The sequence below is a fragment of the Piliocolobus tephrosceles genome, chromosome 2, assembly GCF_002776525.5.
Source record: "Piliocolobus tephrosceles isolate RC106 chromosome 2, ASM277652v3, whole genome shotgun sequence".
Classification (NCBI taxonomy): Eukaryota; Metazoa; Chordata; class Mammalia; order Primates; family Cercopithecidae; genus Piliocolobus; species Piliocolobus tephrosceles.
Window position 1 is genome coordinate 47,442,191 of NC_045435.1, and position 16,561 is coordinate 47,458,751.

The 16,561-nt window shown below is 55.7% G+C and overlaps 1 protein-coding gene across 1 annotated transcript in view; it reads right to left on the minus strand.

The window, feature by feature from the left end:
* FBLN2 (fibulin 2) overlaps window positions 1-16,561 on the minus strand; it is a 90,657-nt gene that overhangs the window by 51,217 nt on the left and 22,879 nt on the right. Inside the window, exon 2 of the mRNA XM_023196208.2 lies at window positions 13,697-15,025. Coding sequence (XP_023051976.2) covers window positions 13,697-14,984 — 1,288 coding nt within the window. The 5' untranslated portion in view covers window positions 14,985-15,025. The remainder of the gene's footprint in view (window positions 1-13,696; window positions 15,026-16,561) is intronic.

Consider the following 16,561-nt stretch of genomic DNA (forward strand, 5'->3'; position numbering starts at 1 on the left):
CAAAAAAAAAAAAAAAAAAAAACTAAGACATAGGCCAGGCGTGGTGGCTCATGCCTGTAATCCCAACCCTTTGGGAGGCCGAGGCAGGCAGATCACGAGGTCAGGAGTTCGAGACCAGCCTGACCAACATGGTATAACCCTGTCTCTACTAAAAATACAAAAATTAGCCTGGCGTGGTGGTGGGCACCTGTAATCCCAGCTACTCAGGAGGCAGAGGTAGAAGAATTGCTTGAACCCGGGAGATGGAGGTTGCAGTGAGCCGAGATCACACCACTGCACTCCAGCCTAGGCAACAAGAGCGAGAATCTATCTCGAAAAAAGAAACTAAAACATAAACACACAAACTAGCCTAGGCCTACACAGGGTCAGGATCATCAATATCACTGCCTTCCACCTCCACATCCTATCCCACTGGGAAGTCTTAAGGGGCAGTAACATGCATGGAGCTGTCATCTCCTATGATAACAATGCCTTCTCCTGGATACCTCCCAAAGGACCTGCCAGAGGCTGTTTTATAGTTAACTATTTTTTAAATAAGTAGAAAGCCAAATAACACACCAAAGTGCTGGGGTTACAGGCATAAGCCACCACGCCCAGCCCATGTGCTAGGCTTTTATACTGTTGGCAGTTCAGTAGGTTTGTTTATACCAGCATCACCACAAACACGAATAATGGCTACGCTGTCACTAGGCAAAAGGCATTTTTCAGCTCCTTCAGCTTCACCATAATTGTATGGGACCATCACATATGGAGCACATCATTGATGGAAATGTCATTATGCGGAGCTTGCGGCTCCTCACCCAGTCCTGGGCCTCTGTGTCATCCTCATGGTGTCATGAGGGGCGGCAGAGGGAGAGTCCAAGTTACGGCAGCAAGCAGGTGCCTGTAGCGTACTTTCTGGGTGCTTTAAATATATGTGAACGAATTGCTAATACTTACAAATTGGGAGCTGTCATATGAAGTTCCAGATCCCAGGCTTCTTGCAGAAAATCCAAAATTTCGGGCCATCCCGGGCCTCCACAGCCCCAGGGCAATAGCAGGAGTGACTGCCCTTGTGTCCCCACGGCCCCTACTTTCCCACAAGCTGTTTCACTCCCAGACTTCTAGTGCTGCTTCTCCATCATATGCATTCTAAAGGCCAGCTGCTGGAGTGACAGCAGGGACCCTCATCCCTAAGGGTCTTCACCTTTGTGGTTCCCACTGAATCCCTGGCACCCAAAGGGTGAGGGGGGCAGGTGAGAGGGCGGGGCTGGAAGCAGGAGAGAAAGCCTTTTACTCCCTCCCTCCCCCGCTCCCAGGTTCTGGGCCCTCTGTGCTGAGCAGGCTTGCCTACCTGCTAATCCCAGCGTCATATATGGGGTCCATCACTGACCAAAACGTCCTTATATGGTCCTTGACTATACTTGAAACCACAGCCCCACCAGGTCTACCGGCCTAGACTTTGACCAGGCAGATACCAGGGAGAAGCCTGAGGGGTTGGAGGTGGGGGGTGAGTGCAGAGCCTGAGGCCTGCCAGCTTGCCCTGGGCTCACCTTTGCCCCTCGAGGGCCAGCCATCCAGAGAGTCCTGAAGCCTCAGTCTGCCCACAACAGGGAAATGCCTGCTCATGCTGGGCAGCCAGGCAAACTCAGGGAGGCAGCAGGCAGGAGGTGGAAGTGCCTGGTGCAGAGGGCCAAGTCAGGGGTTTGCAAACATCTACTTCACTGGTTTCAGGAAACTTGGACAATTCACTTAACCTGCCTGGGCCTCAGTCACCTTGTCTACAAAACGGACAAAACGATGACATCCCCTCACGGGGGGTCATGACGCATAATGGACTGATACGTGTCCAGTGATGAACACAGTGCCTGGCACATAATAAATGCTCCACTGATGCAGGGTGACCTGTGAGGATGACCAAGAGGGCCCCACATGCAGACTCAGTAGAGAAGGGTGCCCCTCCCCTTGTCTGTGGGAAGCCAGCCTCGCAGCCAGGCTGTGTGGCTGAAGGAGGGGTCTCGCAGCTCGCACGTTTGCTGACGCAGTTGGCAGGGGCTGAAACAAGAGGGCAGCATGGGAGGGAGACAGCCACTGAGGAACACGCTGCTGCACATCTGTAGGCAGCTGGAGTGGCAAACACAGCAGCTGAACAGCCCCTGCCCAACCCCACCAGGCCTGGCCCCTCTGCTCTTTTGCCAGAGGGGACAACTTCTAGCCACCAGAAGATACACATCTATATCTGTCTGAAGAAACAAAAACACAAAGCCCTCTTCTCATCCCTCCCCCGCCACCCCAGTTCCTGCAGAACTTCTGGCAGGAAGAGGCAGGGAGCAGCACTCCGTGCTGGCTGCCGTTAGCCCGCCTGCTCCTCTCAGTAATCCTGAGACTTAACAGGACCACCCCATTGTACAGATGCAGAAACTGAGGCTCAGAGAGGGTGAGTCACTTGCCTGAGGTCACACAGCCAGGAGAGGCACAGGCAGGAATTCACTCTCTGAGGGCCAAAGCAGGCTCAATCTCACTTCAACTTGGCCCCAAGCCCACTTTCCCAGCATGGAGGCCTAGGAGTGGACAAGGGGGTGGAGGTCCCACCAGAGCCCCAGCCCACACAATTCTGATCTCAACCAGAAGCTTCCCCTCAAAGCCCCAGAGGCTGCAGGCCAGAGGTCCTAGAGGCGCACAGCCTGGCCTAGCCTAGAGGAGGTGCTGGCAGATAGAGGATGCTGACACTGCGCGCAGGGAAACCCGCAGCACAGATCCTGAACTCCAGCTCACTCAGGCCCCCAGGATTCTGGAAGGCTCAGGAGGCCAAGGACTTCTAGGCATGGTTCAGCCTCAGGAAAGCCGCATCTGCTGCCTTGACCTGGGTGCGTGAACAGGATGCAGCCCAGGGCTCAGAGACCGCCACCCTCCCAGCAGGGCCTCAGGACTTGGAACCACAGCATCCAGGATGCCAGTCACAAGTGGAGCTCCGCTTTGTGGCAGGCTTCCCCTGCACCTGGTGTCCACCACAGGCGTTCTTCCCATTGAGAACACAGCTCTGGGAGGGAGCCATCAGTAAGCCCCTTTTACGGGTGAGAAATCTTGAGGCCCAGGACAGTTAAGCAATTTGCCCGAGGTCACACAGCTGGTGAGGGCTAGAGCCAGCCTCCAACCTGGGGAGCCCTGTGCCAGGACCCAGGCAGAAAATACAGAGATGCCTTTTACATCAACAGATCTGGGTTCAGAGCTGGGCTCAACACTTCCTTGCCCTAGGCTGTGGCCAGGCACAGGTTGACACCACAGTGGGAAGGGACTTGTAATCCCTTTGCTGCAGGGTCACTATGGGAACTAAATAAGATGAGGCATGTAAAGCACCGGCACGGGGTCTGGGGCTTGGTGCTCAGGCATGGGGCACCCACTCAACTGACCGCCTGCATTCTCCCCCTCCTTAATCCCCACCATGGCAGCGGGACTCTGCAGTGACTCTCGTGGCCAGGAGCCTTGACCCTGGGCTGGCCTCCTAACTGGCTGACAACACAATGTGGCAAAAGCACTGGCCCAGCTAGTTCTGAGCCCAGGTGCAAGAGCCCGTGGGTGTTGAGGTTTACCACATGCGTACTGCCTCGGCCTCCATGTCTGACTGGCCATGTACCTTAGATGATAAATTCCTGCTGTCTTTCCTCTACTTCAGCCCAGAGAGCTCTCGCCCCAAACCCACACTTGGCCTCCAGGCCAGCAGGATTCCAAAATAACACATCCATCCAGGAAAGGACTTTACATTGGTTTACAAATCTCAGGCCTGCTTGCTTTAAACTGCCCAACAACTACCAGACTTTCATGTTCCCCACCCTGGACCCCAATGAAAGCCAGTGCCCGGGGCCCACACCTCTCCCCGCACCTCCCCCTCCGCCCCAGCCTTGTGCTCCCTGACTTCCCTGTGTGTGTGGCCCCCAGGTGCACCACATATCTCCCAGGAAGTAATAAAATCTCAAACTATCTTAATAATTGAAGGAATGCTCGCCAGCTTCAAGATCCTAAATTAAAACACCTGTGTGTTTCTAATCTTTCTCTTGTTCCCACAATGAGAACACACCAGAGCTAACCAGCTGGAGACCACGTGGCACAGACATGAGCCATCCTGGCTGAGGCCATCCCGGACCAGCTCAGCTGCCAGGAGATCACAGACACACACTCAGGCCCAGCTGATGTCAGCCACGCCTGGCTACGTGAGCAGGACTGCCCAACTGGCCTGTGGACTTGGGAGCAATCATAAATGTGCACTGCGTGTGCTATGGAGGTACTGTGGTTGCCTCACTTGCATTATTGTGACAATGGGTCATTTATACCATGACTGAGGTGTGTCCAAGGAGGAAAGACTAACATTGGTTTGGTGAGAATGGCAGGAAGGCCACCCCACAGCAGTGCTGGTGGGAGTGTGACCAGGGAGACTCACTGGGGAACCCTCAGACGAGGTGGTTGGAGAGCTATGCACAAACTAAAACCACCAGGAGAGGCTGCCCCCCACCTCTCAGACTGGCAAAGTCCAGAACCTGCTTAATTTCCTCTTTAGCACTTTCACCATCTAACGTGCCAGATTTCAGATGTTCATTTTGTTGACTGTGTGAATCCTCACCCCATGAGTGGCAGCTCCAGTCTTGTCTGTTTTGCTCACCCTGTCTCCCCCACACCTGCAACAGTGAGACAGGCACTCAATAAATATTTGTTGCATGAATAGAATGAGGAAAGGGACATTCTTATGCACTGCAGGTGTAAGTAAAATCCAGTACACCCTCCAGGGCGAACAAATGAACAACATCTACCAGGGCTATAAAAATACATCCGTATCTCCTAGTGCTGAGCCCCAGCACCTCTCAACAGAAACGCACAGGCATAAGGACCAGGACCCTGGCAGAGAAAGCTCACGGCCTCCACTGGAAACAACCCAATGCCCCCATCCAGGGAACAACCTAGGCAGGGTCAATCCCTACAATGGAACGCTACGCAACAATCAAAAAGACCTCCTGCCGATACACGTGACAGCACAGTCTGTTCATTTATAAAAGTTTAAGAGCAGGAAAACTAACCTCTGCCATTATAAGTCAAGAAAAGTGGTTTCCTAGGAGAGGCACAAAGGAGGCTTCCTAGAGGCTGGTCTTGTCTCATGAGCGGATGGTCAGCTCCACAGGTGTGTTCACTTGTGGAGGTGATGTCAGCTCCACAGGTGTGTTCACTTGTGAAAATTCATTTGAGCTGTGTGCTTCTGACAGGTTCTAGTGGTTATGTGTCAATGAACAGCATACAAAGAAAAAAAGCACAGACACATTGACCTCACAATTCCACAGTGGGGCATGCTATAGAGATGCTCACAGCAGCATCGCTTTTTAAGAGCAAAAGACTGGAACCAACCTGAATATCCATCAGTAAGGGAACTGGTAAATCAAAGACGGGGTCTGCATGCTGTGGGGGCATTGCGGCCATCAAACACAGAAAGGGGACTTTCCATGCAGTGATAGGGGAAAGCTCCAATATTCATAGTTATTTGAAAAAGGCATAGAACAGAATGCTGTGCATCCTATATCTTGTGAAAAATACGTGCACGCACCTACATGCTTGTAGTTGCACTGACGAGTGGTTCTCAAGTGTGGTCCTGGCCCTATAGGGTCTCCAAGACCCTTTCAGAGATCCATAAGGTCAAAATTATGTTTGTAATAACATTAGGACATTGGTTACCTTCTTCATACACTCTCCCCCAGAGCACAGTGTATAGTGGAGTTCTCCGGAGACTACATGACAGTGTGATGATGTCATCACTTTGAGGCTAATGGGATGTGTGCTTGTGTATTCTAGAAGTTTCTAGAGCAATCTCATGAACACATGCTCAGCATCATTAGTCATCAGGGAACTGCAATCTAAACCACGATGAGATGCTATTTCATACACACTAGGATGGCTGTAACAATTGGTGAGGATGTGGAGAAACTGGAACCCTTGCGCATTGCTGGTGGGAATGTAAAATGGTGCCGTCACTTTGGAAAACAGTCTGATAGTTCTTTTTTTTTTTTTTTTTTTTTTTTTGAGATGGAGTCTCGCTCTGTGGCCCGGGCTGGAGTGCTGTGGCCGTATCTCAGCTCACTGCAGGTTCCGCCTCCTGGGTTCATGCCATTCTCCTGCCTCAGCCTCCCGAGTAGCTGGGACTACAGGTGCCCACCACCTCACTCGGCTAGTTCTTTGTATTTTTTTAGTAGAGACGGGGTTTCACCATGTTAGCCAGGATGGTCTCGATCTCCTGACCTCGTGATCCGCCCGCCTCGGCCTCCCAAAGTGCTAGGATTAGAGGCTTGAGCCACTGCGCCTGGCTTTTTGTTTTTTTTGTTTTTTTTTTTTTTTTTTGAGACAGAGTTTTGTTCTCATTGCCCAGGCTGGAGTGCAACAGCGCAACTGTGGCTCGCCGCAACCTCCGCCTCCTAGGTTCAAGCGATTCTCCTGCCTCAGCCTCCCAAGTAGCTGGGATTACAGGCACGTGCCACCACGCTCGGCTAATTTTTTATTTTTAGTAGAGACGGGATTTCTCCTGGTTGGTCAGGCTGGTCTTGAACTCCCGACCTCAAGCGATCTGCCTGCCTCGGCCTCCCAAAGTGCTGGGATTACAGGCGTGAGCCACCGCACCCGGCCTCAGTCTGGTAGTTCTTCTAAGGGTTAAACACAGAGTTACCATGTGGCCCACCAATGCCACTCCTAGATATGTTCCCAAGATGAATGAAAACATGTGTCCATACAAAAACTTACACATGAATATGAATAGCTACATTACTCATGATACCAAAAAGTTGGAAGAACAATGTCCATCAACAGATGAATAGATTATTGAAATGTGGTATATTCATACAACATTATTCAACCATGAAAAGGAATTAATGACACATACTACCACATGAATGGACCCTGAAAACATTGTGCTAAATGAAAGAGTCACACACAAGAAACCACATAGTGCATGATTCCCATAGAGTCCAGGGGTATCCAGAATATGCAAATCCATAGACTCAGAAGGGAAATTCCTGGCTGCCAGTGACTGGGAGAAGGAGGGAATGGAAAGTGACTGCTACAGGATGTGGGTGTCTTTCTGGAGTGATGACAATGCTCTGAGATTAGATTCTGGGGATGTCTGCACAACTCCGAATCTACTAAAACCCACTAGATTCTGCTCCCTCAAAGAGGGACTTTATGGCATGCAAATAATATCTCAATAAAGTGGTTTTATTTGCGTAAACCCACAGAGTTAGTTTCAAAAATTAAAATAAAGAAACCCACCACAGGCCTAGCCTTGGCCCCAGACCCTCAAGATGGGTTAGGTCCAGCTGTGAAATGCACGCATTTTGCCCAGGCAGGCAAACACAGGGAGCACCCAGCTACCAGCCACCCAGACCCCCTTGTACCTCTAGGTCCCCCATGGGAACCACAAGCCCTCCTCCTCCACTGGGAGACTGGGGCCCCCCGCCACAGCCCCAAGATGAGAGTTTCTCTTCCATGAAATGGGACGTCCATGTGGAGTATCTCCAGGTTGTCACAGGGTGAAACTTGCTGCTTCTGACAGATGCCCCTGAGCAGAGGGCCTGAACCCAGCCGCCAGCCAGGGCTGGTGGCAACGAGACCTGGGGAGCTGGCCTGTAGGGGCCCGCAGCAAACACAGGGCACCTGTCCAGCCTCGGAGCTCTGTGGACCCACGGTAGCCACCTGCTCCCATCCTCTCCGACAGAGCCTCTAGGCACAGCTGTGCTCTGGGTCTCTGTGTTGACAAGAGAGGATGTGTTCCCTTTTGCGAGCTCCTTGTGAGGGCCCTGTACCAACTCTGCCACTCCTCCTAGCCAGGGATCCCGTTAACACATAAGTTGGCCAGTGTCACTCCTCTCTGCTCAACACCCTGCTGTAGCTCTCACCTCACTCAGAGTAGAAGCCAAGGTCCTCACGGTGGCCACAGGCCCTGGACAGCCTGCCCCAGTGACCTCCTAGATCCCCTATCTCCCTTCCTCTCCCCCACTTATCTCGGCTCCACTGACCTCATGTCCGGGCACCTTCCTGCCCTGGGGCCTTTGCACTCGCTGCTCCCTCTGCCAGGTATCCAAGTGGCTCGCTCCTCCCCTCCTTTCAGCTCTCCGCTCAGGTCACCGCCCCAGGGAGGACTCCCGTGTCCACCCACCCTTCCTCTCACCGTGCTTTAAGTTTTTTTCTTTTCTTTTTTTTTTTCTGAGACAGAGTCTCGCTCTGTCGCCCAGGTTGGAGCATGGTGGCGTAATCTTGGCTCACTGCAACCTCTGCCTCCTGGGTTCAAGCGATTCTCCTGCCTCAGCCTCCTGAGTAGCTGGGATTACAGGTGCCTACCACCACGCCTGGCTAATTTTTGTATTTTTAGTAGAGACAGGGGTTTCACCATGTTGGCCAGGCTGGTTTTGAACTCCTGACCTCAGGTGATCCATCCACCCACCTTGGCCTGCCAAAGTGCTGGGATTACAGGTGTGAGCCACCACACACGGCCTCACCCTGCTTTCTCTTGGCAATACCTGACATTACAGCAGGTAACTCCCATGGACTTGTTTACTGTTTTCTTCCCCAACAGAATGTCAGCACTGTGAGGTGAGGGTGGGGACCATACCTGTCATATTCTCTGCAGAGCCCAAGGGCCTCTAGCAGACTCTGCACATAGCTGGAGTTCTACAAATATTGGGTGGATAAATGAGTAAACCGGGGGGATCCCCCTGACCACCCTTTCTCTAATTCCTCCTCACCCTAGTTCTACTGACATCCTCTGAGCATCCCGAACCATCTCCCCTCTGTTCCAAGCATTTGCTTACACCTGTTCCTGGCCAGCTCAGACAGCACCTCCTCTGGGAAGCCTTCCTGAATCTTTGTGCCTTTGCTCAGCCCCTCACCCAGCTCCAGCTCTACTTTCTCCCTGTCTCCCTTCTGAGGTTTCTAGAGATCTGTCCCCACAGCTGGATGCCTGTGTCTTGTTCAATCCCATATCATGTCCTCTACAACCTTCATTAGGTGTCAACTGTGAGCATGTCCTGGCATCCCTGGGGAGGCAGAGATGAACAAATATGGACTTGGTTCACAGGCTGGGGGCTGTGAGGAAGACATGCCTGTGGGATATCTGGGAAGGCTTCCTGAAGGAGGAGGCATGAGGGGCTCTGGAGTGTCAGCAGTGTTCCCATCCACTCATTCTGCTGCCCATACCTGTGGCCTTGGGCAAGGCTCTTAACCAGCTTGGATCCCATTTTCCCATCTCTCAAGGCCTCCCACAGCACTTGCTGGGCATGGATCATGTGCAAAGTCCATTCACATGCAATGAGGGTGAAACTGGGGTCTCTGTGGGCTCCTCCAGGCCCACCGGCTGCCACCCCTGCTAACTCTGCTTCCAACCTGCTTACGGTGGGCAGGGCACAGAACTCGCCCTCGCCAAGCACCTCCTGGGTGCCCGGCTCCTATTTCTGTGATTTGATCCTCCCAATAAGCTCAGTGGAGCACAGTCCAAGAGGTGTGGCTAGCAGCACCAGGTCACAGGCGGGAGGTGGCGGGCTGGGATGGGAGAGGTGGGGAGCATGCATGTTGTGGGTGGGGTATGTAATGAAGTGCACGTGTGCCAGGGAGGGCATGCAGCCAGGCTCAGGAGCATGGTGCATGCAGTGCAGCTTCCAGGGTTTCTGAAATAGAAGCAGCCCCACCCCTGGCCCCCAACCCTGCCTCTTAATGCTCAAGGCCTCTCTGGTCTGGGCTGTGGGATCCTGGAGAGCAGCTTTGTTCTCAGGAGCCCCAGTTTTCCCCTCTGCCCTGAGCTTTCTCAAATGGATTTTTGGGTGTGGGCTTTGATGAGGCCTGCTGGCTGACAGGCCCCCAACTAAGTCCCCCTTATCTGTCTGACTGCTGATCTGGCAGGGGACCCAGCACATGCAAAGGCCCAGAGACCAGAATTAGGGCAGGGACAGGCAGCTGCAGCTTTTGGTGCGCAGGGAATGGAAGGTTTAAGGACCCAGTGGCAGAGGATGATTTCAAAGCGGACCCAGAAGCTCAGGTCTGGCCGGATAAACATCCACACCCGCACCCCATCTCTCACCCTCCTGCCCACCCATGGCCCACTCGTCATCACCAATTCATGGGCTCTGGCTCTACAACCACAGAATTTGAGTATGTGGCTTATGGTTTTGTGCCTCAGTTTTTCCATCTGTAAGCAGCAGGGAAGTCCCTGCGTCATGCGGCTGCTTTGAGGATTAAATGAGCTAATTCGTGTTCAACGCTCGGCTGAGGACTTGCTGAGTAATTAGAAATGTGATGATGATTAGTCACCATCTGTCCTCAGCCCACCCGCTGATATCTTCAACAGATATTCACAGAGCACACTCACTGAGCCAAGGCTGCGTGCGACAGTGAGCAAGGCAGGCGCAACCTTGCCCTCGTTTAGGGTCTAAGTGGGGAGGAGGGCGTTACAGAGATGCACACGGGCAGGTTTATCCCTGGTCACAGCCATGTGTATGCAGCATGGGAGGGGTGGGAGATGGAAGCCCAGCAGGTGGGGGATCGGGCTGCCCAGCTGAACCTCCTGGACTAAGTGGGGTTTGGGCCTTAGAGCCCCTGGCTGCTGTTGTTGGGGGAGGCCTTGAGGGATCTGAATGATGGAGGAGCCCTTGGTGAGGAGAAGCTGGGGAGGTGGCTTTGCCCTGCTCAGCCCTGGGCCCTGCAGAAAGAGAGGTAATGGGGCCGGAAGTGACCCCTCCAGCCACGTTGCCATGGCAGCCCTGGGGCCTAGAGAAGGGGTTTCCAGCCAGTGCCCCAGGCCTGACTGGGCTGGGGGTCCTGTCTTTGAGCTGGAGCCCTGCCAGGGATCCAGACTGCCTCGGCCAGGACGTCCCTGCCTCTGAGCATGTCCAGATGTGGCCTAATGGAAGCCACATGCCCAGCTCCCTGGGCTGGGGAGAAGGGGTCTGACGTCTGTTGTCACTCAAGGGGTTCTGTGAGGGCGGCTTTTCCTGCAGGGCTGGCACAGTGGAGGACCACATGGAGGAACTCCGGGGCAGGGCGGCTCTCAGGAGGTTGGAGGTTCCCAGAGCAACTGGGGAAAGCCCCTGACCTGCAGAAGTCCTCAGCACAGCCTGTGGCCCCAGGAAAGGGGCCCCTTCCTCAGGGCCTTACACAAGCAGGTTCTGCAGGGCAGGAGTACCTGAATGCCGTGATGCTCTGGCTAACAGGGAAACGCTAAAACTCAAATGACTGCTGCTGTCAACTGCAGACATCCCTCAACACTGGGACTCTGTTAGGCACCGTGCTCAGCACTCTGTGATTACTGAGCCCCGTACTCCTCACAACAGTCCTCTTAGTTTACAGGAGTGGAGAGTGGGCTACAGGGAGCTCAGGCCACCGCCTGTGGACACAAGGGCAGAAAGTGGTGGAAGCGGGCTTCTCTTCTGCCTTCTTCAGCTCTTCACCCTCTGACAGTCATTTCTTTTTTTGTTTTGTTTTTGTTTTTGTTTTTGAGTTTCACTCTTGTCACCCAGGCTGGAGTGCAATGGCACGATCTTGGTTCATGCAACCTCTGCCTTCCAGGTGGTGATTCTCCTGCTTCAGCCTCCCAAGTAGCTGGGATGGCAGGCGCCCACCAGGACGCCAGACTAATTTTGTATTTTTAGTAGAGATGGGGTTTCACCAAGTTGCCCAGGCTGGTCTCGAACTCCTGACCTCAGGTGATCTACCCACCTCGGCCTCTCAAAGTGCTGAGATTACAGGCGTGAGCCACCACACCCAGCCCACCCTCTGACAGTGGTTTTTGAGTGCCCAGCATGTGCACAGGAGCCAGACAGATGCTGAATGTACAGGCTGGGCAAAACCCAGCAGAGACCCTGCCCTTGGGGAACTTGGGTCTTTGACGGGGAGATAAAGACCCCAGCAGTCACAGAGGTGTGATGTTCTGAGCAGTGATATGAGCTGAGAAGTGAAGTGGTGAGCCTCACTCAGGAGATCTGACTCCTCCTGGGGGTCAGGGAAGGCTCCCCGGAGGGAGCCTTGAGCTTCCACTTGAGCTGCAATGTGGAGGATGAGGTCGTAAGTGGGCAGTGGTGAGAAGGGGGTGCTCCAGGCAGGGGAAACAGCACGTGTAAAGGCTCTGTAGCCAGAGGGAATTGAACTTGATTGAAAGGAAGCTCTAACTGTTGTGAGAAGAGGCTGGGGAGGGGTAGGAGGGAGCCACATAGGGCAGAGGATGGCATGATCTGATTTGTGTTTGAGGCGCTCCCTCCAGGTGTGGGGCTGAGGGAGCACTGGGCCTTTCCAATGTCCATGGGTCTGTGAAGCCCCCAGATTGCCCAGGCTGTGGCAGCACAGGGTTATCTGCCCAGATTAACCTGTTTGCTAGAGGACTCCTGAAGCCTCTCCTCTCCAGTGTTGGCCCACAGGGGTTTCAAACATGGGTGGGGTCTTAGGAGCATCACCCCAGGGTCCCATGGAAGCTAGACCAGGTTTCTGGATCTGCAAGCCCCCCCAGCTGATGTGACAGAATCATACCCTGCAGAAGTTCAAGGCTGCTAAAGTGAGCACGAAGGGGTCAGCCTCGTGGGGGCTGTGGCCCCTGTTTAGCAGCAGAGCCCTTTGAGGAGGGCTCTTAGGTAGGCTCAGTGGACCCTTTCCCTCCTCACCACAGCCCATGGGGTCTTCTAATGGGGTGTCTGACTGTGCTGGGCTATGGAGGACCTGCTGGGAGCAGGCATGGACAGGGAGGAAGAGGCCTGGGCTGCCTACCAGCCTCTGCACAGCCTCGGGCCAGTCCCCATCTGAAGCCTGGGTGCCCTGGTCCTGGCTGCCTGCTCTGATGTGCCCAATGGAGTGTGTTGAACTCTGTGTCCGGTGGCTTGGAGGATATAGGATATACGGTCAGGCTCCAGGGCCTTCCAGGTCCACTGCTCACTGGTTGTGTGACCTGAGCCTCCAGCACCACTGCAAACCCCAGTTGCCTCACTGGTGAAACAGCGTACATGGTTGTAAGCACTCGGTGCCGCTGGAAGGACTGACAGGAAGCTGCCTGCCCAGCTTGGAGAGGGGCCTCCATGGAGTGAGGGTACAACTGGTGTGGCCCCACCAACTCCACTGGCCCAACATGGCCAGCGGCCCTGGGCCCACCCACCTTGCCTCTGTCCACGAGTTCACTTCCTTCTACAACACATGCTTATGAGATTAGAATTTGCTGCAGACACTTAGAAATGGGAAGACGTCACATAAAATCCAGCTTTCTGGCTGACATTTGTTGAAAAATTGGCAGAGGTGGCCATGCTAGGCTCCTAGGTTACAGGCCAGCCACCAGGGCAGCTGAGAAGAGACTGCCCTTCACATTTCCTGCCAGGGCATGCAGGGGCCTACCGGGCTGAGGCAGGAACCCTTCTCAGGGCCCCCAGCTCTGAAGATGTGTACCTTCTGGACCCTTGACCACAACCACAGCCCTACTGGAGGGCCCAGCACCTCCCACAACAGGAACCCCACTCCCATCCACCCACCCACCCCATCCCAAGAGCTGGGCCTGGGAGAAGGTGCATTCTCACAGCCTCCTGCCCACATCAAGGGCCTAGGCTGGCCACCCTAGGCCTGGCCCCACAGATCCAGCATGCCCAGCCCCAGGCAGAGACCTGGGGCAGTGGCCAGAGCCCGAGGCTGCCCTTTCCACACAAAGTGCCCTGAAGGAACCAGGACAGGGTCTTACCTTCAGGGCTGCTTCTGGGGACAGAATGGACAGAGTTGGGGTCTATGTCCTCCTCCACGTGGGAATGGGGCAGAACCTGCGGTTTCCTGGGCACTTCCCGGGTGGGTGGGATCCAGACTGCATCAGGCAGTGGTGTGGACAGGATGGTGTGGGGGCTGGGCTTGACTGGGTCCCTGGGAGAGCCAGGCATGGCCTGAGTCGGGATGAGAGCGGCCTTGCCCGGGCCCGGTGCAGGCGTCATACCCTCCAGCCCACTGCTGCGGGACGTGGCTTGGGCATCCGGGATGAGGTTCTCTTCGGGCCTTGCCCCGGCTTCTGCCCTCTCCTCCCGGATGGGAAGACTGGGTCCAGCTGGGGCTATAGTGGGCAGCCCATCCAGCCCCCTGTGGCCACCTGCTGCCAGCTGCTCGGTGACAGCCATTTCCTCTCTCTCCTCTTCCTCCTCTTCTTCTTCCTCACTGTCCTCGGTCACTCTCCTAGCTTTGGCCTGCACTGGGGCTGGGGGACCCAGGGCAGCGGCTGCTGTGGGCCTGGGGAGGGCAGCTGGCCAGGGGGGTGCCTGGATGGTGGAAAGTGGCTGACTCCCACCTCCCAGAGCAGCTGGAGGGCCCCCTGCACCTGCCTGGACTGCACCTGCCTGAACCTCACCCCCTAGGGCTGCTGCTGCTTCCACCTCAGACACCTCCTGGTCATAGCTGTAGGGGTCTTCGTAGTGTCGCTCGGGGTCACCCTCCTCGCCATCTGAGAAGTTCCCGTGGCAACCGGGGAGCTGGTAGCAGATGAGCTCTCCGCCGGCATCAGGGCAGTGGCAGGCCCGGCAGGGCGGCAGGTGAACAGTGTGGCCAGCTGCATACTTGCGGCCCGCGTGGATGCAGCCCACCTGGCCGCACTGTGGGCAGCTGTCAGCCACCACTACAGCCTCGATGCAGTTGGGCGGCAGCTCCGGGCACAGCATGAACTGGCAGCTGATCTTGCCGCCGCCTGGTGGGCAGGAGCATTCAGTGCTGCCAAAGTCCACAAAATAGGACTGACCGGCAGGCACGCGACCGTGCACGAAGCCACCCTGCAGGCAGTCGTAGTACTGGTAGCCCTCGCAGGCACAGCCCTGCTGCACACACGTGGCGCAGCAGGCACCCGGCTCCAGCGCCTCCTCAATGCAGTTCTCCAGCGGCGGGCACTCCACGCCCGTGCAGTCCTGCCGAGGGGCAGCTGCGGCCACGCTGGGGCCCAGGGCCAGGGCCAGGCATAGTGCAAGCCAGGCTCCTGCAGGCTCCCAGAGCAGCACCATGGTCCAGGCCAGCCCAGGACGGTCCCCTCTCCTGCAAGACCCTGGGGGAATCAGAAAGGAAGCCTGTCAGTACTGGTGTAAGCACACAGACGGTGCACACTGGCACACACATGGGCAGCGGGCCCAGCCTCAGCCACCTCACATGCATGCCCTCATCCCCAGGAGCACACTAAGGACTGCCTCCCCCCGACACACAGGCTCTGCCACACGTGGGGCAGATCACAGACAGATGAGTGTGCAGTCACTGGGTGCCACAGGTGTTGACCTGGAGTTGCTGACAGCCCCACGTGTGTTTGCTGGGCCACTCAACCCTCCACCCTCACCTACATTCTGAGGCAGACCCTCTGAGTGAGCCCTCGTGCCCACACACACGCATGCACAGCCCCACACCCACTCGGTCGCACTCACCAGGGCACATCAGGCAACATGCCCCAAAATCCTCCACGCAGTCACACACACTGTCTCACCCACAGCATGCCCATGTGCCAGTACACACCCTGGGCAGTCTCACACGCACCGTCCCATGCACACACCCGACCAATCGCTGCCCAGATCCCTCAGTCCCCAGCCACGCACCACAGCTGCTGGCCAGAAAATACGGTCAGTGGGGAAATGCTGGGCAAGAACAAGACCCCCACTATAGCCCCAGCCCGCAGACCCTAGGACTCAGGAACACCCCTGTGAGACCCCCGGGCCTGCAGGCTTAGCCCCAGGGGATGCTCCTGTCCCCCTCCCCACTAGCACTGGCAAATGCATCCTGATGCCCTGCTGTCCCTAACACCCCACCAACTCCCCCAGTCATGTCCATTCTCCCCGCAATCCATCTCCACTCCCTCCCCATGGTCTCTACCCTTCCTTCCGTCTCTAGGCCCCGTCCCCGCTCCAGCCTCACCTCCGGTCTGCACTGGAACAGCTCCGCCACCTCCCTGCCCACCCTGACTCCACTCCTCCCCTTTCCCAGGGAACCCAGTCTGGTCTGACGGCAGCTGGCCCCGACGTGCCACGGCCCCACAGCCTGTCCCAGTTTCCCATGGCCAGCAAGGAAAGGTCTGGATTCCCAGCTGAACCTGGCACTCAAGGCCCTACAGGAGCCATCCCAACCTGACCCTCCCACTGGCCCTTAGGCCTGAACTTCCCCAAGGGATCTCTTCTCTCATCTTGCACAAGCCACTCAAATGCCACCTTTTCACCAATCCTCATGCCTCCTCCCTCCTCCACCCTGGCCCAAGTCCCCGGTGCCTGTAGCCCCACTTTTGACCCAGTGGCCATGCCTGCCTCTTCTAGACAGCGTGCTCCCCAAAGTCACAGGCAAGAGCTCCTTCTCCGACTCCCAGCCTAAAGCACAGCCCCACAGGGCAGTGACAGAGAGACAACGGGGCTCATCGTCACAGCAGTGGTCCCCAGGCTGGCCCCATCTCTGAAGGAACGCCTCCTCTGTGCCCAGCCCCTCTAGGAACTGGGGGTTTATCAGCCAGCAAGACAGGTTCCCAGTATCCTCCCAGCACTGACACCCTCAGAGGTGGAAGGGCAGATAATAAACCCAAGAGCAAATCTGTAGAGAACTGAACGCCAGGCAG